General features: G+C 39.4%; 1 protein-coding gene and 1 pseudogene across 1 annotated transcript in view; one reads left to right on the top strand and one right to left on the bottom strand.

Moving 5' to 3' along the window:
- Slc35f2 (solute carrier family 35 member F2) overlaps positions 1-20,219 on the top strand; it is a 54,365-nt gene extending 34,146 nt beyond the window's left edge. The window contains exons 3-8 of the mRNA XM_004856507.4: positions 5,764-5,891; positions 9,568-9,727; positions 10,809-10,965; positions 11,502-11,554; positions 13,297-13,451; positions 18,820-20,219. Of these exons, the coding sequence (XP_004856564.1) occupies positions 5,764-5,891; positions 9,568-9,727; positions 10,809-10,965; positions 11,502-11,554; positions 13,297-13,451; positions 18,820-19,008 (842 nt within the window). The 3' untranslated portion in view covers positions 19,009-20,219. The remainder of the gene's footprint in view (positions 1-5,763; positions 5,892-9,567; positions 9,728-10,808; positions 10,966-11,501; positions 11,555-13,296; positions 13,452-18,819) is intronic.
- Positions 20,220-21,741: 1,522 nt separating this feature from the next.
- LOC101718255 (oxysterol-binding protein-related protein 9 pseudogene) lies at positions 21,742-23,933 on the bottom strand (annotated as a pseudogene).
- Positions 23,934-24,177: the final 244 nt, after the last annotated feature.

Raw genomic sequence — 24,177 nt, 5'->3', positions numbered from 1 at the left:
GGCAAAGAACTGATAAGGAATTAACATCTTTATCACTGGCTGCCCAAGCTACTTTAGCACCATGTTTCTAGTTAGTTGTGGAAAAAGTAGGTTCTAACTAACATTTTTGTGCCTGGGTTCTTTCTCTCTCTGTTCTTCTCTTCTTTCCTCTCCTCCCCTCCCCTCCCCTCTCCCTCTCACTCTCTTATCTCCATTTTGCAGATGAGAACCTGGGGCATGTAGCACTTAGATAACTTGCTCAAGGTCATTTTGGTAGTAACTGGTAGGGCCAGGAGTCCAACCTAGGCAGCCTGCCCCAGGTCCCATACTTCTGCCACCACTCTGTATTCGGGACTGCTCAGTACACAGCCCCTCATGTTCTTCCCATGAGAGAGCATGGTATTGTCACACAAATAAGATTGGATTTAGAAGTGTGAAGAAAATAGGTATCTCAACTGATTGGGAAGGTGCAGTACTCCCAGTTTCATCATACTTAAAATCACCAGTGTGTTGTTTGTTAATTCTTTTTAAATGAACCTTAGTACCTCAGTGGTATTCTTATGTGTCAGGACCAGTAACTCATTTTTTAAAGAAAATAGGAAACAGTTGTGAGAGAGAGAGAATCATCTTAAGGGAGGAGGCACACCACGTTTGTCAAGAACATTAGGAGCTAGAAGCAGAACTGGTACGTGGTTAATAACCCTAGAATTTGGTCTTTTCGAGAAGCCCTGGCTTTCAGAAAGTCAGTATGATTCATCAGCACATCACCAAGGTCCCCCTAAGGGATGGCTCTTATATGCTTTCTATGCCATCCTATTTGAGGAAGACTTACTTGGTGTTTTCAGAATGTTCCTGCTAATTGGGTTTTAATGATAATTTTTTGGTTATGATTCTTACTACTTTTATTTAAGTTATCTTACCATAAAATCTTCTCATATATGTGCCAATGCTATATCTCCTGTGATGCTAAATTCTCCAAAGTAGTGAATCCTAGTTTATTTGAACAAACCAAATTTGGGGGAATAAAAGATTTTTCTGTCATAGTCCCAAAGCTCTTCCCTAAGTTTATCACTAGCTTAATTTTCACTTTTCAAGCATGTCTCTTCCAAAAGGATGACCACATGCAGTTTTCTTTAAAGAAACTCATAACTGGAGGTTAAATAACCAGTTAATTCATAGGAAAACATTTCACTTTGTAGAATAGACTGTGGCTCATCAGAAGTGATGGCATCCACATTCATATCTGGATATTTTATTTCTGTTACAATGTTACACATTCCTCCTACCTTTTTTCCAGTGCTGTCTTTGAACACTTGGTCTGTAATGACACCTTAGCTTGGGCATCATACTGAAAAGTCTAACTGCCTCTGCTAAGATGGTGCAGGAGTTTGGGCTTTGGGTAATGGGAATTAGGAAGGGCCACATTGGAAATACACAATGAACCCATGCTTTGACACTTTTATTTCCAAATTAGTATACAGGTGTCATTTAAAAAAATTTATGAAAAAATTCATAACAAAATAAGAGAACTACAATAGTTAATGCACTATATATTGTTATCTTCAAAATAGTTATTCAGAGTACAAGACATAAACCAAAATGGTTCTTTTTTTTCCCATTAACTTTATTGGTACATTTTAGGTATAAAATACAGTTACATTCATCATTGGGATCTTGTACCATTACATGAGTCTCTTGGTGCTTATTTTTTTCCCCTTCCCTTGCCCTCCCTTCACCCCCTCCATCCTTCCCTATTTGCAAAGACCTTGTTTCCATTTTTTTTCCTCTTCTCATATTTTTTCCTTTCCCTTTTTTCCCTTCCTCTAATCCCTCCCAATTCCCCTGCTCTTTGAAACCTTTTCTTCCTGTTACACAATATCAGTTATACATTTTTAAAATTACAATATTAAGATCTAGGAGACATTACCACAGATTGTACAGAATTTAAAAGGATATAGAAAGCATATTACAAAAATCTTTTCTGAAATAAATTTGACAACTTCTAAGAAGTACTTTGGAAGATAAATTAATGAAACTAACTCTGGAGGAAATATAAAATTTGAATAGCACCTATTAAAGAAAGTATATCCCTAGCTTGAAAACCTACCTATATGACAACAGCAGGCTCATAAACATTTTAACTGATAAATTATATCAAACAATTAAAGCAGAAAAAAGAAGGAATACTTCTCCCCTCGTTTTAGGAACTCAACATTGTGCTAATCCTAAAACTGGATAAAGATAATAGAAGAAAAAAGTATGAACATAGATAGAAATTTGTTTAAGAAGACAAACTATTAGAATTCAGATCTGGCAGGATGTAGAAAGTGGTTTTGTTATAGGGATGGCAGTGTTGGTTCAGCATTGGAAGATCCACCCCCAAAAGTCATCATTTTAACAGAGGAAAGGAAAAAGCCATATGATCCTGTCACTAGTTGGAGAAAAAGCATTGGACTAAATTCTTCTACAGCTGTTCATGGTAAAAGCTATCAGGAAACAAGAAGTAGAACAGAAACTTCTCAACAGATTAAAGACATATACTCCATACTTCCAGCGAGAACACCTTACATGAATGGAGACGATACAATGCTTTCTCCTTAAGGTGGGGGACAAGGGCAGATATGCTTACTCTTTATCTGTCCATTAAACTTTGAAACCTAGTCCCCACCAAAATAGTCTGGCAATAAAATGACACAACTAGGATAGGATTGGCACGGCAGAAGCAAAATCTTTATATGTAGATGAAATGATCATCTACAGAGAAAATACTAAGAAATCTCTAGGAGCTCCTAGAACTTATACTTGAATTTAGCAGGATTAGAAAACACAAGGTATATATAAAAATTCAGGTCTGTGTATACTTGCTATAAATGAAGAATTGGATATTGAAATTTAAAAGTTATGTAGGAGTACAAAGGACCTAGAAAAGTTAAAAACAAAAACAAAAACATTGTTGGAAGACGTTTAGTACCTAATTTTAAGACTTCTTCTAAAGCTACAGTAATCAAGGCAGTGTTGGTGTAAGGAAAGACATATAGATCATTTGAATAAAACAGAGAATCTAGAAATAGAACCACACATATATGGTCCACTGAGTTTTGAAAGATTATTTAACATTAGCATTTTATAGAATATAAACTCAATTCAAGAGCCGAGAACGAGATAGTGTCTTCAGCAAACATCACTAGAACACCTGGTATCCATATATAAAAAATTAACCTCAACCCTTTTTTTCCATACATGAAAATAACTTGAAGGGATCTATGAACCTAAATAAGAAAGCCTAAAAGTATGAAACTTTAAGAAGAAATTATAAGGGAAAATATTTATGAATTCAGGGTAGGCAAGAACTACCTAGGATACAAAAGACATGATGTATAAAAGAAAAAAATTGATAAATGAGATTCCATCAAAATTTAGAACTTTAAATGACATCATTAAAATGAAAAGTAGTCCTTAAACAGACCATATTTCCAATGCATATAACCTATGACCAGAATATATAAAGAACTCTTACAGCTCATTAATAGACAACCCAATTAAAATGTAGAGATAAGAAGATGATAAATAGCCAGTATAGCACAAGGAATGGTGTGCAAGTCTAGAATCAGAAAAATACTAATCAGTACAATAATAAGATCGAATTATACACTCATTAGGGAGATGAAGTTCAAAGTTTTAAAAGCCTTGTCATGACTTTTTCTTTTAGTTGGATTCTCCCCCTTTGCATTTAATTTGTCACACCCCATGGATTCATTCTGCTGGGTTTCCTGGGGTTGTGATCCTCATTGTCTTTTCCTAGGGTATTGTCTCAAATTTTCTGGAGTGCTGGTTTGGTATTCATGAAGTTCCTGAGGTTCTCTTTATCGTGAAAGTATCTTATTTCTCCATCAATTTTGAAAGATAGTTTTGCAGGGTACATCAATGTGGGTTGGAGGCTGTTTTCCTTTAGGGCTTGAAATACATCACTCCAAGCTCTTCTTGCCTTGAGGGTTTGCACTGAGAAGTCTGCTGTGATTCTGATGGGCTTTCCTTTGTATGTGATTTGTTTCTTTTCTCTCACTGCTTGTAGAATTTTGTTCTTCTGTTGGATTTCTGGAATTCTAACTATTATATGCCTATGTGTAGATTTTTTTTGATTAAGGTTAGCTGGAGTCCTATATGCCTCACTTATCTGTATGTCAAGTTCTTTCCCCCTCCTTGGGAAGTTTTCTGCCATCACTTCTGTGAACAGTTTTTTTTATGTCATCTGCACTCTCTCCTCTTTCTTCATTGACTCCAATCAGTCTTATGTTATTCTTCTTTGCATCGTCTAGCAGCTGCTGGATTGATTTCTCATGTTCCCTTACAATTTTAAAGCAATTTTTCTTTTCCTCCTCACTAATTGCAATCTCATCTTCTATATGTGAAATTCTATCCTCACATTGGTTCATTCTGCTGTGCAGACTTTCCATGGAGTTTTTAATCTCTTGGAAATCTGTTTTTATCTGTTTTATGGATTCCATTTGTTTCCTATGTTGGGATTCCATCATGTTCCTCAGCTCCTCTATTTTTTTTATCTGTGTCCTCTCTAGATTTATTAATCATGTCTTGGACCATGAGGAAAATCTTTGCTGTTATCTGAGTAATTATTTCTGATTTCATTTTTCCCAGATCCTCTTTTGTTGCCAGTTCAGAGAGTCCAGGTGGTTGAGTATCAGATTGTTCCATCTCGTTTCCCTTTGGGGTTGCTGTAGGTGATCTGGAACCCTGTTTTTGAGGCTTATTTATGTGTTTTCTCATTTCCATGGTGGGGGGAGTGCTTCTGGGGCCCACACAGCTCACCTTCTCTGCCCTAGGAGCTTGGGGTGGCAGCGGGGAAGCTTCCTTCCGGGTGCTGGGACCAGCTCATCTTCTCTGCCCTGGGAGCCTGGGATAGAGGCGAGGGAGCTTCCTTCTGGGTGCTGGGACCGGCTGAGCTTCTCTGCCCTAGGAGCCTGGGATGGAGGTGGAGAGCTTCCTTCTGGGTGCTGGGACCGGCTCACCTTCTCTGCCCTAGGAGCCTGGGATGCAGGCAGGGAGCTTCCTTCTGGGTGCTGGGACCAGCTGAGCTTCTCTTCCAAAATGGTTCTTATAAAAAAGAAACAAACAGGGCTGGGGATGTGGCTCAGTGGCACCGCATCTGCCTGGCAAGTGCAAGGTCCTGAGTTAAATCCACAATACTGAAAAAAAAAAAAAAAAAAAAGCAAAGAAAGAAAAAAAAACCAAACAGTAATACAAAACTTTCTTTTCAATCAACTAAGATAAACTGGCAGTATAAATAAAACAAATGATGAATGAATAAGGAAAATGTGGTATTTATACACACTGGAGTATTATGCTGCTATAAAGAAAGATAAACTTGAGCCATTCATAGGTAAATCGGTGCACCTTGAGAACATAATGTTAAGTGAAATAAATCACACACGAGTTCATATATTGCATGGTTTCTCTTATATGCGAAACAATATATCCCTAGGCCTTTTTAAAATTTTGTATTTTGAGACAGGGTCTCACTGAGTGGCTAAGATGCCCAGGCTGCGTTCAAACTTGGAGTCCTCCTGCCTCAGCTTCCCAGAGTGCTGGGAAACCACTCCAGTGGTTTCTCATGAGTATGTATGTATGTATGTATGTATGTATACACAAAGAGCAAAATAGAAGAGAGATAAGTAGGAAATAGGGAGAAGTTCAAATACTTCCCCAAATTATGTGTTCTGTTGTTTCAGGTGTCATCTTCAAGTACTAACCCAGCTTTTTTTCCATCAGGCAGTGATAACCTTTTAGACATCTTGAGGAGGAAATGGTGGAAGTACATCCTACTGGGACTAGCAGATGTGGAAGCAAATTACCTGATTGTCAAAGCGTACCAGTACACAACTCTAACCAGTGTCCAGGTGAGGGTGGCCCTCTGACCACCTTGGGTTTTACAGCTTCAGAAAGAGAATGACTGTCTCCATATGTGTTAATCTAATTCTATTGACAACCTGTTCACTTGAAGAAAACCTAAACACAGGTGGATGGTGTCTGTTTTCTGTAGAGCATATGTTCTAATGAGTAATGTTTCCCTGAATTAGAGGAAATGTATACAAGTTAATCACTTTCTAAATTGCTAATTCCATAGTAGATCAGAACAATTCCTACCAAAATAAGCATAAATGTTTAGTTGACAGTTGATGCTGTGATGTTGAACTGAGTTCTGTTTTATGTGTTGCTCAAACATCAAAGTGGATGTGTCTTTGTGGGGTAGAAAAGATGGAGGCTTATAATCAAAGTAGACATTCATGACATAACAAACCACTGGAGTGGTGCACACCTGTAATCCCAGCTCTTTGGGATGCTGAGGCAGTAGGATTCCAAGTTTGAATACAGCCTAGGCAACTTAGCCACTTAGTGAGACCCTGACTCAAAATATAAAATAAAAAAGGGCTAAGGATGTAGCTCAGTTTGAAGGTCCTGGGTTAAATCTTCAGTACTGCAAAAGCAAACAAAACAAAACCCACTGGAAGGAGCGAGCCTACTCAACATTCTGGGGAGATGTGGTAGCCAAAGGTAAAATTCCCATTCCTCTTTCTTTATTAGGTTTGTTCTGGCTATGTTGAAAGAAAAATGGACCTATATATCAGTACTTTGCAACTTTGTGGAGTTGAGAAAGACTGATTTAAGCTCTCCCAGTGTTAGCAAATGGTGGGATGTATCATACCACTGACTCACCATTGCTAACAACAAAATCTTTTATAAACAGAGGTGAAAGTGAGTAGACACTAATTCCAGATTTAGACTCACATCTTAATGAATTTATAACTTTTTGGTGAATTAGATTTCTCACTATACATAGCCTAGAGAAGTTCATATTAGATCTCAAACTTTAAGAATTGTGGAGAACTAAAGTGAAATTAGACTTATTTCACTGCAAAAGGTAGGAATCAATGAAAACAATATTTGTCTGATGTGAACATACATTAAGCATTATTATCAGAATGCATAAGGGTAAAAGTATGTAGAAAACGGTATTTTCTAGCCACATAACTCTCTTGATTACAACTTTTAGAGACTTTATCATCTAATAATGACAAAAATTTTTGAATTGGTGAAAGATTTAAACAGTGTTAAACAAAACTCTTATAGTTGGATTTTTGTGACTGAAGTTTATGTCTTACAGTATCAAAAACAATTTCTTTCATCCTTGCCTAGTAGAAAAACCTGAGCATTTGTCAAAAGTCATGCACTTATGGTCTAAAGCTGAACAACTAACAGCTAAAGCTCCCTCTAGCTGCAGAGATGACTGTTATTACTAGAATTACCCAATTTGTGGTCTCAACTTGAATCATTTTTTAGCCTGTGTAATCTGAAAAAGTGGCAGTTTGCATTAGATGGTCTCGGAGCCTCTTTCCTAAGGATTCCTTTGAAGATTCTGTAATTACAAATAGTCACATAGTGGTTCATGTGAAGTCTATGCTGTGGCCATTGGCACCGATGGCCTTGGTTTCCTGTCCTGTTCCTTCTGCTGCCACATCTGCCTGTTCTTGCCACAGTCTGCTCCTTCTCTCTTAGACTGACTCTATTTTTTCCTAGAATGCAATCTGTTTGGAAGACCTTCCCCCATCCTCTAAGGCCTAATTCAGCCTTGCTTTTTCTTTGGTGCGCTTTTGCACTTCTAGTATGTTTTAATGTGGCCAAACTCACTTTTATATCCATATTGCCCCATTCCTGTCCCCAGGGTCTTACTTTGTACTCTGTTTATTATGACTGTACAATTTTTTTTGGTTTGGTTCTTTCATTTGTTTTTTTGAGACAGGGCCTTACTATGCAGCCCAGGGTGCCTCAGCCTCCCAAGTGCTGGGATTATAGGCTGGGATTACACCGTGCCTGGCTCATAGCTTTTTTTTTCCATTAAGCTTATCGGTACATTTTAGGTGCACAGTACAGTTACATTCATCATTGGGATCTTGTACCTTTACATGATGTATCTTTGTTCTTATTTTTTCCCCAGTCCCTGCCCTCCCTTCACTCCCTCCACCCTTCCCTATTTACAAAGACTTTGTTTCCACTTCTTCCTTTTCTCATATTTTTTCTTTTCCCTTCTTTCCTTTTCCCTACTCCTCTCATTTCCCCTTCCCCTTTAGACCGTCTCTTCCCATTTCACATTATCAGTGATACATTTTGATCTTTATTTACGCTTTTCATTTTTCACACCAGAGAAACTATTTGGTATTTACACGTGTGTGTCCTATTTATTTCTGGCTCATAATTTTTAAAGATTAAATTAAATGAGACTCTGGGAACTGAATGGATCAAAGAAGAAGATGTCTGCCATCAAGAATGTGTTTCCCCTGAAGGTGATATGTATCAGATGAGAAGTTGTGGAATTTTAGAGTAGTTGGAGAACTGAGATCATTTGTCTGGCCCCTTCAGTCCATATTTTGACTCAGAGAGGGCACAGAACTAACTGATCAGTGGTAGGGTGGAGCTGAGGCCTTTGGGGCTCATTCAGTGAACAGGTAGCTCCCTTATAGGGTTATTCATGGCTCAACAAAATTGTTTAAGATTGATTCTAAGACATTTGAGGGTAGGGAAAGCCGGGCATGGTGGTGCATACATGTAATCCCAGGATTTGGGAGGCTGAGGCAGGAGGATTGCTGTGAGTTTGAGACCAGCCTGGACTACATAGTGAGTTCAAGACCAGTGTGAACTATGTAGAGAGACTCTATCTCAAAAAAAGCAAATTAAAAAAAATTAGGTGGTAGGGAATCTTCTGTGAAAAGTTTTTGGAGTGGATTTTTTTCTACCTGTTTTTTTGTTTGTTTGTTTATTTAAGAAATATAGTTTAGACTTTGTTAAACCGTTATGGCTGAATTCTGCTGGTGTCTTTCAGGACAGGCTATTATCATTTGCATCATTTAATGATCTGTTATTCAGGCAGGCTGAATAAAGCACTTAGGAGATTAGAGTTAGGCAGCTGGAATAAATAACAAGGCAAGACACCCATTCCTACACATGGTGTGCTGGACTCCAGTGATGATAGTGCAATGAAAAGCAATCAGTAAACAGCTGCAGATGGGATCAAATAGGCTGCTAGAGATTTAGGGGTCTGCCTGGTTCATGACTAAACAGATGCAGAAAGAATCTAGGATATGACTTAAAAAACAAGCAAACAAAAACTAGGATGAGCAGTAAAACAGCTTTCAGAAATATTATTAGTCTAATGCATGTATTTTATTTTTATTTTTATTTAGTTAGTTTTAGATAGGGTCTTACTCTAGTCCAGGCTGGCCAAGGACTCACAGTCCCTCTGCTTCAGCCTCGTTAGTTCAGAGATTACAAGTGTGTGCCACCATGCCTAGTTTTATTCTGGAATATACTTAAATGCATCAAAAATTATCCTTGAATATATGTTATCCTTGAGTTAGCAAAAAGTTTGTGACATTAAGAATTGAGCAAGTGAAATTTGTTTTTTCTTTGTCTTGTGAATGATTTTGACCCTGTTAATCCCCCTGCCTTTCAGATGGGCAATATCAGGGTGTGGCACACATTTTCTGGACCCTGTTTAAAGTTGTTTTTCCTTCCTTGCAGCTTTTGGATTGTTTTGGGATTCCTGTGTTGATGGCTCTCTCATGGTTTATTCTTCGTGCAAGATACAGGGTGATCCACTTCATCGCTGTGTGTGTCTGTCTGTTGGGCGTAGGAACCATGGTTGGCGCAGACATATTAGCAGGGAGGGAAGACAATTCAGGTGAGATATCTGTGTTACTTGTTTGTGGTTTGGTCACAGAAAAGTTTTGCTCAAGTTTTCTCTTTTAGTTTTCCAAAGATATAGTAAAAGGTAGAAAATACAGCCTGGTTAGCTACATTTTAAATTTTACTTTTTTTCTGGTGTTTTCTAACCATTTCCACATAATCTTTATGTCCCTACTGGCCCACAAACCTCGCTTTTCTGATTTTTTTCACACTAATTAATTTTATTTTGTCTCATGACGGAGAAGTTTCTTTTCTCTTTTCTTTTCTTTCCTTTTCCCCTTCCTCCCTCCCTCCTTCCTTCTCTTTTTTAAAAATTTTTTTTATTTTTTATTTTTGTGTTGGAGATGGAACTCAGGACCTTCACCCTGAACTTCATCCCCAGACCTCTTAATTTTTTATTTTGAGACAAGATCTCACTAAGTTGCTCAGGCTGGTCTCAAATTTGCATTCCTGCCGCCTCAGCCTCCCAAAGTGTTGGTGTGTGCCACCACACCCAGCTGAGATGTTTCTATAAAAATTGTGTGTCTGCAGTCATCTTTTGGTTCAAACATTTTGGATTAGTTACTGGAAAACTAGATTTTTTTTTTTCTTTTGTCAAAAAAGAGACTTGGTATTCACTAGTGACCTCTTTTTAAATCACTTTGTAGATGACAACACTTTGATACACTTTGTGTTAAATCCAGACAATTGACAGCATAAAATCTAGGTAAAGTTTCACCCAATCTACAAGTGACACCAGCATCTCCTTGGATTGAGAGAGAAAATTACCCGGCTTACAAGCTTCCTTCTCTATAGTTTTCAGTAAATCCCATGAAACTGCCAGCTGTAGAATCATTTTCTGAGGCCTTATGTCATGGTTATGTTGTACCTTCCTCCTGTCCATTAGTCTCGTGAAGAGTTGAAATATGAAAATTTGCCATGTGATGAAATTTGTGCCAGACAGTGAAAAGAATAAGAGAGTTTAAACTCCTAGAAACCAGTGTTGCAGAAAATCTTATTTGAATGAAGAGGAGTCATATAAACTCCTGATTCACCTACTGACTGTGTATCCCTTTGTGGGTCTTGTCTGCCGGCAGGGAGTGATGTACTGATTGGTGATATCTTGGTCCTGCTTGGGGCATCCCTCTATGCTGTTTCTAATGTATGTGAAGAATACATTGTGAAGAAACTGAGCAGACTGGAATTTTTAGGAATGCTGGGCTTATTTGGAACAATTATCAGTGGCATACAGCTGTAAGATTTTAAATTTTTTCTTAGAAATAAAATAAGCAAATTTGTCATCATAAATGATTACTTTCTAAACATTAATATTCTTTGTTTAGTGCAAATTCATATTTGAAATTAGTAACTTGTTAAAAATGTTAGAGGATTGTTAAAACATCAAGACTTATGCCTTATTTTCTTACATATGTATGATATTCACGATTTCTGATTACAGTGTGGTGGTATTACCAGTAAGGACTTTTCTTTTTCAATTATTTCCAGAAAATATTGGCACATTAATTTCCTAAACTTATTCAAGGAAAATCATTATGTCATGTTTTCCTAGTAAAGAAGAGCACCTGTAATCTAATTAGACACATCTTTATTGATTCCTTTGCTTTTATTCTTTGGCTTTTTAAAAAGATAATTATTTTTATAATCTAAGAAAAACACAAAAGTCAACATAATTCCTTATCTTATCTTAGCTGAAGTATAGCAACTAAACTGTTTATAAAATAGTAAAACTTCCTAAGTGGATCTCTTTTGGCCTCTTATTTTAACCTTAGATTGGTTGTGGAATATAAGGATATGGCCAGCATTCACTGGAACTGGAAAATTGGTATGTAAATGAATGATCTTTGTTTTTAAGTATTGTCTTTTTTTTTTTTTTTTCTGAGGCAAGGTCTCACTATGTAGTTCAGGCTGGCCTCGAACTCACTATGTAGCCCAGACTGGCCTGGAACTTGCAGCGATCCTTTTGCCTCAGCCTCCTGTGTGCTGGGATTACAGGTGTGAGCCACCATGCCTGGCAGTATTCTTTTAACTGACAAAAATGCACATCAAGAAACAAATGCTTTCTTTTGATAATATTGATGTATTTTTGCAAAGTCATACCAGTGATGGTGGTTTACATTGAGTTTTCTCTGAGAGGTGGTAGGTGAACCTCCATAAAAGTCAATTCTTAATATTTACCAACAGGAATAACTTTTTCTTTTTGCAGTGCTGGGGATTGAACAGAGGGCCTCATGTATGCTAGGCACTTGCTACATTCCTAGGCCTTTTTAATTTTATTTTGAGACAGTGTCTCAAGTTTCCCAGGCCTTGAACTTGTGATCTTCTTGCCTCAGCCTCCGAAATAGTTGAGATTATAGGCATGTGTCAGTCACTACCACTATGGCTGGCAACTTTGCTTTACTAGGAATTCTGAAGGCTGAGGTTCACACCAGATTTCAATTATATCTGAATCTTAGGTCCTCAGACTTGTGAAGATTGTCTGTCATCTAGAGGTGTAATTAGTGAAATATAAAACATTTAACCAAAGCATCTGATGGTTATGAAATCACCTACCACCTCCCATTTCTTCTTTCATTTGATATTCCTGGACATTGGCACAAATAACTAAAGCAGGAGAAAGTGTTAGGACTGCTAGGAAAGATTTGAACCTTGTTTAATGAGGGGCAGAAAGAGGTTAAATAGTGCATAAATGTCATCAAAGCTTGTGTACCATGCTTGGGCAAGTTAGTTCAATTAAATAATGTAGATTGAGTCTGGGATGAGATTAAAAAGTGGTTGCAAACTAGACACATTCCCTTTATCACCAACATCCACGTGACCACCACTTTCTGAAAGAGGAGAGTTACATTGTGCTATCTTGGTGCCATGAACAAAATATAATGGATCTAATAGGTGCCTTTGATGTCCTAAAAGTACTTTATTCTAAATCCAGTGACACAAACTGTATCTAAACAGACCAAACAAAAGCAAACAAAAGGTCATGAGTTGTTTTTCTTGATACATGATATTGAGTCTGCTTTTATTGACCTTTTATTATAGGATCACCTTGGCAGGAGGGTTTATAGCACAGGGATAAAAGCTATTGAGTTACTCATACCATAAGTAAATTTTATAGCCTTAGCTGGATGTGGTAGCTCATTCCTGTAATCCCAGAACTCTGGGAGACAGAGACCGGAGATTCCAAGTTTGAGCCCAGCCTGGGGAACTTAGTGACTTAGCAAGATCCTGTTTCAAAATAAAAAATAAAAAGGGTTGAGGATATAGCTCCATGCTCCCTGTTTGATCCTCAGTACTGCACCCTCCTGCTCTTCCCAAGAAAAGATTTCATGGCATTGATTATTTACCCTATTGGATCTTTGAGGTCCTTCATCTGCATCACAACTTGTTATTTTAGTATTGTCTCACAGTGCCTCTTTGTAGTCTCATAGTCTCATTTGCAGTGATGACTGTTAAGGAGATAATTTGTAGTGTGTTAAAGGATCAGAGGGTTTTACGGAGCAACCAAGACTGAAGCCCTTTTTTCTTCTAATTTCTCCCCATAATACTAGATGTTCCATTTTCCCACAGCCCTGCTATTTATGGCATTTGTCTTCTGTATGTTTTGCCTGTATACCTTCATGCCAGTGGTGATTAAAGTCACTAGTGCGACTTCTGTGAACCTGGGCATCCTGACAGCTGACCTCTACAGCCTTTTCTTTGGACTCTTTCTGTTTAGCTATAAGGTAAGAAAATAGATTATGTCCAAGTAAGAATGCTTGCCTGGCCTAAAAGAAGTTTCCTTAAGCAGCTCACCCTCCTTTTATTGTGCCCCTTTCCCTCCCTTCCTCCCTCCCTCTCTCCCTTCCTCGCTTTCTTGATGCAGGATATCTCTCAAATTGCCCTTGAATTTGTGGTGATCCTCCTGCCTCAGCCTCCCAGGTGCTGGGATTATAGGTCTATGTCACTGTGCCTGAATAGCTTTTTTTTTTTCCCTTCTGGTACCAAGAATCAAACTCAGGACCTTGCCCTTGCCAGGCAGGAAAGGTGCCACTGAGCTAAGTCCCTGGCTCCCAAATAGGATTTTTTTTGGTACCAGGATCGAACTCAGGACCTTGAGCTTGCCAGGCAGGCACTATGCCACTGAGCTACATGCCCAGCCCCCTAATAGGATTCTTCTTTAAGACTCTAGATCCAAAAATAAAACCTTCTCATCCTCTTAGCAAGAATTTCATTGGACAGGGCTTACTTCTTTTATTGTTGCTTCTAAATTAGAAAATTGGTCCAAATAAGAATTACCCTTTAAGGGTTTTCCTAAAGGGTGAAATACAGTGGATTTCATCTTTGATGACCTGGCCAGGGACATTGGCTTTTGAAAGCACTTATTGTTACCAGGTGACAAACAATCCCAGGCTGCTGTTGACCTTCAGGACAGCCTTAGGCGGGGCTTTCCTTTTTCCTTTCTGCCCAGATACACAGACAGAAAGTCTGGAGTCCCTGATGAAAAGGAAGGAGAGATGGGTATATTATCATGCATGCATGATTGGAATGGTTGCATCCTTGATGATATATGTAGAAGGGACCTTAAAGGTCCTTCAGCCTGATGGTTTTTCAGACTTTTTCTGTCTCTACCTCCTCACAACACTCACAAGCATAACTCATGACAACAATAACAGTTCCTGTTCTGTATACTAGTTCTCAAGGTGGAGCAGGGGTGGGGGTAGACCAGTGCCTTTGGAAGAAGCAGGAGAATGAATATGGAGCATGGAAAAGAGCATCCCCAGAGCCAGAACCGCCTTCCCTTGAGAATTGCTGATTGGAGTGTCTCATGTTAGGAATGAAGAAAGGAAGGCCCAGAGAGGTCATTTGATTTACCCTTAGTCAGCAGCTGGTTAGTGGTAAAAGTCAAGACCAAATCTTACTTTTTATTAGCATCTTCATCTTCTGTCAGTTCAGTCCTGCTTCCCTTGCATATCCTCCCCACTCCATTTTCATTATTAAGATGAGAATGTCAAGCTCATGAATGCATCACGTTGTCTCACTCATCAGAGATAACCAAATAAATAGATTTAGTTGTTTGTTTTTTAAGACAGGGTCTCACTGCGTAGCCCAGGATGGTCTTGAACTCCCTGTGTAGCCCAGGAGACCTTGAATTTGAGATCCTCCTACCTCAGTCTCCCAAGTGCTGGGATTTCAGGTGTGTGCCACCACACCCAGATTAGATATTTTTAAATTTCATAGCCACTTTGCGAACTTCTAAGGTAGAGAGAGGTTCCCATACTTTTCAATCTCGAGACCCTTTAAAATACTTAAAAATTGAGGACACTAATTACTAATGCCTATTTACTTACCATATTAGAAATTAAAACTGAGAAATTTAAAAATATTCATTTCTTATTAAGACAATAATAAACTTATATATTAGCATAAATATTGTTGTGAGAAAACAATATTGTCCAAAGAGATTATTGTCCAAAATGTCGATATTGTCCATATTGTCCAATATTGTCGATATTGTCCAAAGAGTGATTTTTATATTCAACGTGGTTTAATAGAAAACAGCTAGAATCGCACATCTGCTTCTTCCACCTGCCTTGTTATTTTACATGTCATGTTGATATAGGAGAAATATAACTCCCAGCCTGCTAGATGTCAGATGTGCCAAGTTCATGTTCCCTGAAAGAAAAGAATGAATTCCAAAGGACAAAGGAGGTTAAGAGTAGGTAAGGTTTATTGGGGAATCAGAATAGCTCCTGAGAGCAGAAGGGGTCCCAAGTGGGTTACCGTTAGGGTCATCTCTCTGACAATGTTTTATAGGATAATGTTACCGGACGGGTACAACATGGGTCAAACTATAATCAGCCAATAAGATTACAAGTGTAGCTGCCTAACTACTATTGATCCAATAGGGAAGTGGTGGGTTACATAGCAAGGGCATATGGATGACATCATTAATCTTGGTTGATAATCTGTAGCCTTAGTCTTAAGTCTTAGTCTTAGTGGATGGCCCACCTTTTGTGAGATAATGGTCTATTTCTATGAGAAACCCCAAAAGGGTGATACAGTATAATCTCAAACTTCCATTCATCCCTTAGTGAAGTATGTAAATCTGGCCACAGTTACTTTAATCTCGAGGTCTTGCCTTCTTCAGATGCACCTCCAGCCACAGTTTTGATGTGTTCTCATCTTCTGCACTGACTTACTTGATAGCCCAGCCCCTTTCTGCTTGTATATTAAATTTTATCTAACTTAGCTGCCTATAATAATGTACCCCTGGAACATCCCACTATGCACTTATAAGACAATGAAAATTAAAAAGGCAAATAGCATCTTAGTATTATTGTGAAGTGGTTTTTTTGTTTTTTTTTTTAAGTACCAGGGATCGAACCCGGGACCTTCCGCTTTTGAGGCAGGATAGCAACTGTATTTCTTTGTCCTTGAAATATTGTATCCAAACAGGAATCCTTGATGCTAATTTATATGGGCCATGAACTCACAGTGCTTATCTGAATTATTGATACATAAATCTCCCTGGGTTCTCAGAAATTGCTGCTAATGGAGCATAAACCTTTGCCTTGTCAGATTACACAGAATAGGAACCAGCTGTTATCTTTGCAGTCTTGGTAGTTAAGATATTCCTAAACTAAGACTGAAGGAATCTTTATAGCTTATTGGTAGTGTCACAAAAAGTAAGGAATGTAAGTGAATCAGAGAAGTGGTCTTGACACCCCCCCACCCCGTACCTGCCCTGAATTGACAAGGGCTAATTCAGTCTAAGTTGCTCCATGATGGTGTGGCTGTTTCACATGACCACTTAGTGATGCTGGTGTTTCTATGCTGTGATTTGAGGACAGTGGTAACTGTTAGATTGAGATCTTAAATATTTGTTCTTCAAGTACCCTTCACCTTATGATGAATAAGCCTTTTAAAATGTCACATTGAATGTTCAATCTATAAATTCCTTTTCAGTGCTTTTGTTTCATAGTCCTTTGTCCCTGCATGTCTAGCAATGTCCTCTTAATTCAGATCACATTTTATTGTTTTTTTTGGTCAAAGGCTGTTTTAAAACTTAAGGGCAAAGAGCAGGTCCACTGTGATCTTAAGAATAAGTTACAGAGGTAGATAAAATTCAGGACATAATGACACTTACAATTTTAGACATAGGTTTTAAAGCTGCTACCAATTTAAAACATTGTAGTGCTGAAAATAACTTTGGCTGTGATGTTCTTGAAGCAGACAATTGAAAGCGAGTCTCCCAATTTTTTAATGCTCCTCTATGTCAGACCTTGAGCATTCTTACTCCTGCGGCATTGATCTGAAGTAAATACTTTCTGAATAAAGTGGCCACTAGAAACTTCCTGTATAGATCCAGATACAAAAGATAGAATTAAAAAAACAAAAAAGGTAAGAGCTTCTGCAAATTCAGCAGACTTACCTCACTCAGAGTCTCTTTGTTTTAATAAAGTGCCTCCATTTCACCTTCGACTTTATTAGAGTGATACCACACTGTTTCTTCTGAACAGTTATAGATCACCAAACCAAACAGGGGATGTTTCAAACAAGTTATAGGTTTTCCTACAGGTAACACTGGATACCTCATAAAAGAGCATGATCCTTTTGTAATAGCGACTTTAAAATTTAACGAGCTGAGTGCAATGGTACGTGCTGATAGTCTCAGCTTCTTGGGAGGCTGATACAGGAGGACCTCTTGAGTCTTAAGAGTTCAAGACCAGTCTGGGCAACATAATAAAATCCCAACTCAATGAAATAAAATGTTTAGGGTACTTTAAATAGCTTTAACTTCCCTTAATATTCTTTGAATCATTTTTTCCTATAAATATTTACTAGACATCAGCTGTGTGTTGCATAGCTAAGTACCATGCTAAGTACTAAATACAAGAATTAAAGTCAGTGGTAATTAACATCACACCCAGTGGTGTTCCACAGAAGTCCATGGCTGGATATGACCAGAAATCTATTTAATATTCATTTCAGAAACCTACTTAGTTTTTCATTCTACCTTTCAAACTGTATCATATTTCCTTTTTCTTTTCTTTTCTTTCTTTCTTTTTTCTTTTCTTTTCTTTTTTTTTGTACCAGAGATCAAACTCGGGACCTTGGGCTTGAAAGGCAGGCGGTGGAACCACTGAGCTAAATCTCCGGCCCTTTCTTTCTTTTTAATCTTTCTCTTTCTTTTCCCCAATTCCTTTCCCCAAAGTGTATTGCTTTACTCTTTAATTCTGTTATTTAAACTTTTTATTGGTCATAATATTAAACCTAATCTAATCTAAGTACATTTATTGGCCTGAATAAATATAACCCTATTCTTTTTTTTTTTTTTTTCTTGGTACTGGGGATCAAACTCAGGACCTTGTGCTTTCAAGGCAGGCAGAAGCACCACTGAGCTAAATCCCCAGCCCCAACCCTATTTTTTTTGTTTGTTTGTTTTTTGAGACAGGGTCTTGCCAAGTAGCCCTAGCTGGCCTTGAACTCACTATGTAGCCCAGGCTAGCTCCAAATTCTCATCGATCCTCCTGGCTCATGAATGCTGAGATTACAGGCGTGCATCACCACACCAGCTATCTATCACACATTTTACCACATAACATTTGTGTACAGAGACAAAAAATTTGTTAAATTTTAACAAAATGAAATGTATTGGTATAGGAGAGATTGAGAGGTTATTCAGCAATGCCACATCTGTACATCCACATTAGATCTTGGTCTTACATTCTTCTGTTTTATAACAATATTATAAGCTGTGTGGAGGGGCTGACATGGGCTCTCTCATGGTATTACATGCTGACATTTTATTTTCTCCACTCAGTGGGATGGCTTGCAGGGTGGGGTGCAGCTGGATTATCACAAAATGGCAAATGTTCCATTTCTGCTAAAGATCCAAGGACACTGCAGACTGATGTGGCAGGTGTTTTTGCCAGAGCCCGTAAATTCACTCATATACACAAAAGGGTTTCGGGCATTAGAATCTTCTTAGCCAACTTTCAGAGGACAGATTACAAGAAGGTAGTCCTCAAAGCACACTTGGCAAAAGGCAGCAACACAGATGTGTACCCGAGGGCTCTCAGTCTATTACCTGTTTATTTCTCCTTTCAGTTTTCAGTACTCTACATCCTGAGCTTCACCGTCATCATGGTGGGATTTATCTTGTACTGCTCCACCCCAACGCGCACAGCAGAGCCAGCAGAAAGCAGCGTGCCCCAGCTCACCAGCATTGGGATCGACAACCTGGGACTGAAGCTTGAGGAGAGCAGTCTCCCGGAGATCCAGTCTGCGGCCCTGTAGCTGGAGGATCTGGCACAAGCCTGCGCACAACCAGTGGAAAATGAGCCTGGCGGAGGCTGAGGGGACACTTGGGGAAACGACTGGACACGGAGTAGACACTATAGCATTGGATGCATCCAGTGGTTAGATTTCAGAAAGGAACATTGAACAATGTACCCGAAGTAGAAATACCAAAATAAAGCAGAACCGAGGCTAGGATTATGTTTCTGTGTGCTGAGGGGGCTCCACATTGGGGGTTCAGAGGCACACAGCAGAAAGCAGGATGGGGAAATATACCCATGAAGGGGGAAGCCTCCGAGCAGGGCCTGAAAGCAGGCAGTCCAGGCTGTGCTAGATGGTCAGGAGTAGGGATTGACCAGTGTGGTTCTGGAGAACATTTCCTCTGTTGTGAGCTTTGGGTTTTTGTCCCTCCAACGCAGTCATTGTCCACAGGTCTTGTGGCCTTAATAACAGTGAGGCCTGGTCACTGATAGCACATGGCAGGGAAAATGGGGGTGGTGCACCTGAGAATTCTTGGGATGGAAGAGTGACTACAGTACTGTGGAAATATTGAATGGAGTGATGCTGCCTAGGAACCCTCTCCCAGTTGTCTTGCTCTCTTCTTTTTCTCCTCCTCCTTTTCTTTTTAAAAATACTTCTCCATCACTCCCTGCTCCCGCCAGCCTCATTCAGTCCATCATTCCAGGTACATCGCAAACTCTGCTCTCAAAGTCTGGACTCTTCCACATTTTCAGCCCCACACCATATTCTCCAAGATTTCTTCAGACCTGAGTAAATATGTAGATGCCATCCTTTTTAAAAAGTTCTCACGACTCTCAGGTTTATTCCTGTTGATCTCATTAATTTTCAGCTCAGAAAACTAAGTCTTACTGCAGATTATCACATCATGGAGAAAGCTTTATTCTAGAACTGGTAAAAAGAAACAAAACCCCCAAATTAACAATTTATCAGAGAGGAGTTGCCCCACAGCACTGGAAGTCCCCAGTTGTTAAAAGAGGACACGACACTACTTCTTACCAAATGTTTATAATGCCACGATATTTCTCCAGTACAAAGTATTTACATGTAGCTAAAGTATTAACATGTATAGTATGAACCACCAGAATGCCATTTTGGAAAACTCAACTTTGTATATAAATTTTTTGTGAAAGTATAGTAAATTATATGTGTTCATATGATTAAAAGACTTTTCGTTCATGGGAATACAGTCACTTTGTATGTGTGTGTGTGGGTTTTTGGGGTTTTTTTTGGTACCGGGGGTCAAACTTGGAACCCTGCACTTGAGAGGCAGGAGGTGGAACCACTGCGCTAAATCCCCTGTCCTACTGTGTGTTTTCTTAAATTAACCAGTTCCTGTGGATATTAAATGTCTTGACGTACAAGGGGTGATCAAAATATATGGGTTAAGTTAAAATTTTTAATATAATAAAAGACACATTGCCATTAATCTCCCCAAAATACCCCCTCTTGCTCAAACACACTTATCTTGTTGTTCTTGCCACTTTCTGAAGCAGTTCTGGAAGTCCTGTTTAGTGAGTGTCTTTATGGGGTGTGATAAAAAAAATACAGTTAATGCTGCTGCCAGATGCCATCCAATGGAAATGAGAGCTTGTAAAAACATAACAATATGTCCTCATTCACCTTATTTCCCGGATCTGGCACCATGAAACTTCTAGCTCTTCCCCAAAGTCAAAATGACCATTGAAGGTAAATATTTTGAATTGATTCAGGACATCAAGGCAGCCATGACAACATAGCTAAAGACACTCACCAAAGAGGACTTCCAAAACTGTTTCAGAAAGTGGCAAGAACAATAATATGATTGTGTTTGAAGTAAGGGAGAATAATGGGGGCCCACTAATAGCAATTGTCTTCTGCTGTAATAAATTTTTAAAAACCTAAACATTGACTTTTTTTTTTTGAGACAGGGTTTTCCTATGGACTTCAGGCTGGCCTTGTACTCAGTATGTAGCCCAGGCTGGCCTCGCATTTGCAGTGATCCTCCTCCTTCAGCTTCTTGAATGCTAAGATTGGAGGTGTGTGTTGCTACGCCCAGCTAACATTCACCATACTTTTTGATCACACTTCATCTTTGAGATTTCTTCATATCCAGCTTTCGAATCATGTCTTCCATGAGACAAGGCAGACAAAATAGGGAGTACCTAAGATTAAGGAAATTCAGAGTGAGCTTACAGGTCATTTGTAGGAATGAATGTTTTCTAATTCTCAGTGACCACAGTGGATCTCTTTTTTTTTTTCACTTTTTTCAGTGCAATAACTTTTCATTCCCTGCAACCTATTAAAAGTGATTTTACTACTGATGTTTACTTTCACACCCCACCACTGACAATGTCAACGAGTGCAAAAGATTCTGTGAAGACATTTGGCCTTTTGGAGAAGGCTCAGTTTGATTAGCACAATGATTATTTAAGTAACCTGTGTCAGTGTGGGGATAGGGGGATGTAGAGAAGCGTCAAGGTTGAACTCTGTCTTTCCTTCTGTGGAGCCTTCCCAGGTCCCGGCTAGGCTGCACTGTCCTCTGGACCCCGGTGTCCCTCCCTGCTCACAGCTTCCTAGCAGCACTTAGCTGCCCCACCTCACCATGTGGGTCCCTGTGGGCCAACAGTGCCCCCCCCCTTTAACTGCCAGAGGGAAAAAGAAGCTTTTCTTGCTTTAATTGTTCATCTGCATCAGAAAGTCCAGTATCCCTGAGATAGGAACCACTGCAGTAAGAAGGGAGCGATAGGCTCTCCCAAAGGAAGATTGTTGCTTCATTAGGCGGAGCTACTACCTGGGTCATCAGGTGTAAACTTGGCGTTTCCCAACCCAATGCTTTGCAGCACCAAGACCTTTCAGTAATGGTTTGTCATAAACCCAGCATTCCCCATCTTCATGGAATAACCTTGTCTCCCACTGAATTTCCTTTTCCTTCCTTTCTTGGGCTTCTGCTCTTTGCCTTTCTTCCAGTCTGTACTTTGCTTCAGTTGCTGCATTAATATCTCTGATTTTTAAATTGAAAGTGACATCCTTCCAAAGGCAGCAGGACTCATACTCATTCTGATTTTCCAACTTCCTCACTTTCTTCTTTATAGGTAACTTCTTAGTATCTACAAAGACTGTATTTTCCTCTGTTGCATACTTTGTGAACATTATACCATTCCACTCCAATTGAACAAAAAGACTTCTTATCATTTGGAGAAAAAAATCTCAGTGTTAATTCTGTGTTTCTTGCCCCCTTAGAAAGGTTTAGTGTGGAAGACGATGTTTGCACTATATAGTCTGTTTTGGATCAATACTGCATTCTCCTAATTCCACCCAGGGCACTGTGAGGATAGACCTTCCATAACCATTAGGGAATGTGAGGATGTAATGTTCATCATAGTCTAGACACGAGACACAATTCTGCCCTATGTTGTACACCCCAATTGACATCGCAAGGAACTTTGATTTGGTCCAGATATGAGCACTGAATTGTATCTTCTTGTTAAAACATTCAGCATAAAAGGCTGAAATTGGTGGATGATGGGAAACCTGCTCAGCCATGAATGTTACACTGTTTTTAGAAATCCAAGGAATAGGTCCTTCTGAAACTAGCTCTGTGTTCTCTTCAGTGTCATTTGGTAACACCCAGTGACACTGAAAGATCTCACCCAAAATGGGGTTGTATGGCTTTTTGGCAACTGATCTTTTCCTTCCTGCATGAAAGGCTGAGAGGTACCATTTCACGACCTGAACCATTTGATCTCTGGGATCCTTCTGGTCACTAATGCTCACAAACAGGTCTGGATGTGCAAAAAAGTCTGCATACATTTCTAAAAGAGATCTTTCAAGAAGAAATGTTGGAAGAACTACCTTAGTCAGATCCATTCCGAGCCTAACCTGTGACAGGTGCATGATGACACTCCTGTGCTCCTCCACTGGCCCTGCCTCCCTGTTGTCATCTCTATCAACATGTGAGTCAAAAAGGTCAGCATCACTTGTTCCATTGGACATGGAAGAATTCAGTGATTCTGTGGTGTCTGGGAGCTTTAGGCTATTTCCCAAGCTGCTGTGGGTCAAGACTGAGGCAGATCCAGAAGAATGTATTAAGCACTTTGGGGATGAGCTGCTTTGATGGAATTCATCAGTGTCATAGAACTCATCTTCACTGCTAGAGTACGAGAATCCCCGGGCTGTATTTGGAGACAAGTTGACATGGCTTGGAGGAGTCAGGCTGCTACTAGGTGGTGAATGCCCACTGCCTGTACTATTTGGTGTTGGAGTCTGATGATGTCCCAAGGTAGCTAACACAGGCCCAATGGGGAGGGAAGATGGATGCTGCTCTGATTTACACAACTGAGCAGGTTCTGGAGATAAGACAGGCTGGGAAGGCATTGTGCTGATCTCAGGCTCCAAGGAACTAGGTTGATATATTGCATCTACAGGGTTAATAGTACTTGTAGCAATCTGCAGCAACACAATGCAGTGTTTAATTGATTCTACCATGCTATTTGCTGCTTCCTTGAGAGTTCAATTTTCTTTCTCTGTTCATCATCTTTACCGTTTTGAAGCTTGTTGTCAAAAAGCTTTAATTATTCTATCAAGATCTGTAGGTAAGCATCAGCTTCTGTCAATTTCTTGTCAAAGTCTTGGATACTAGGAACAAATCCTGAGTCTAACTCTTGAAGCTGGAGAGTATGGCGAAGCATTGTTTCTTCTAAGGCATGGATCCACTTCTCTCGCTCGTCAGCATCATGAGCCTGGGTCTAATGCGTCCTCTGCGAGAGCCTGTCATCATTTTGTCCTTGGACATGTAGTAGGACAGCAGCCCTATGTTGTAGTGCAGCATGAACCAACGGTACTGCCAGCCTTTCATAACGTTAGTCCATTTGCTCAGTGGCCCTTCCATGATCGACGCCATCTTGGGAGCAACACTGTCCCTTTTTCAACTTTTTAGCCTTTGAGTCATCTCATTTCTTAGATGTTTATTAAATAAATTTTGCCTTTCGTGTCATTAGCAGGTTATCCTGCCCTGCTTGGTTCTTTAACCCATTTATCTTAAACCTTGTCTTCCCTACCTGTTCCTCCCTGGAGATCGGGAAGGAGTTCAGCCTTGACAGCCTAAACTGAAACTCAGAAGTCAGTGTCCCAGAGAAGTAATGCTATGAATGACAAGCCCGCTGTTAAATA

Source organism: Heterocephalus glaber, unplaced genomic scaffold (genome assembly GCF_053883595.1).
Source record: "Heterocephalus glaber isolate CG9 unplaced genomic scaffold, H.glaber_assembly_v1.0 deba00001429, whole genome shotgun sequence".
Taxonomy (NCBI): Eukaryota; Metazoa; Chordata; class Mammalia; order Rodentia; family Bathyergidae; genus Heterocephalus; species Heterocephalus glaber.
The sequence above is the reverse complement of the archived record's forward strand: the minus strand, read 5'-3'. Positions and strand labels throughout refer to the sequence as shown.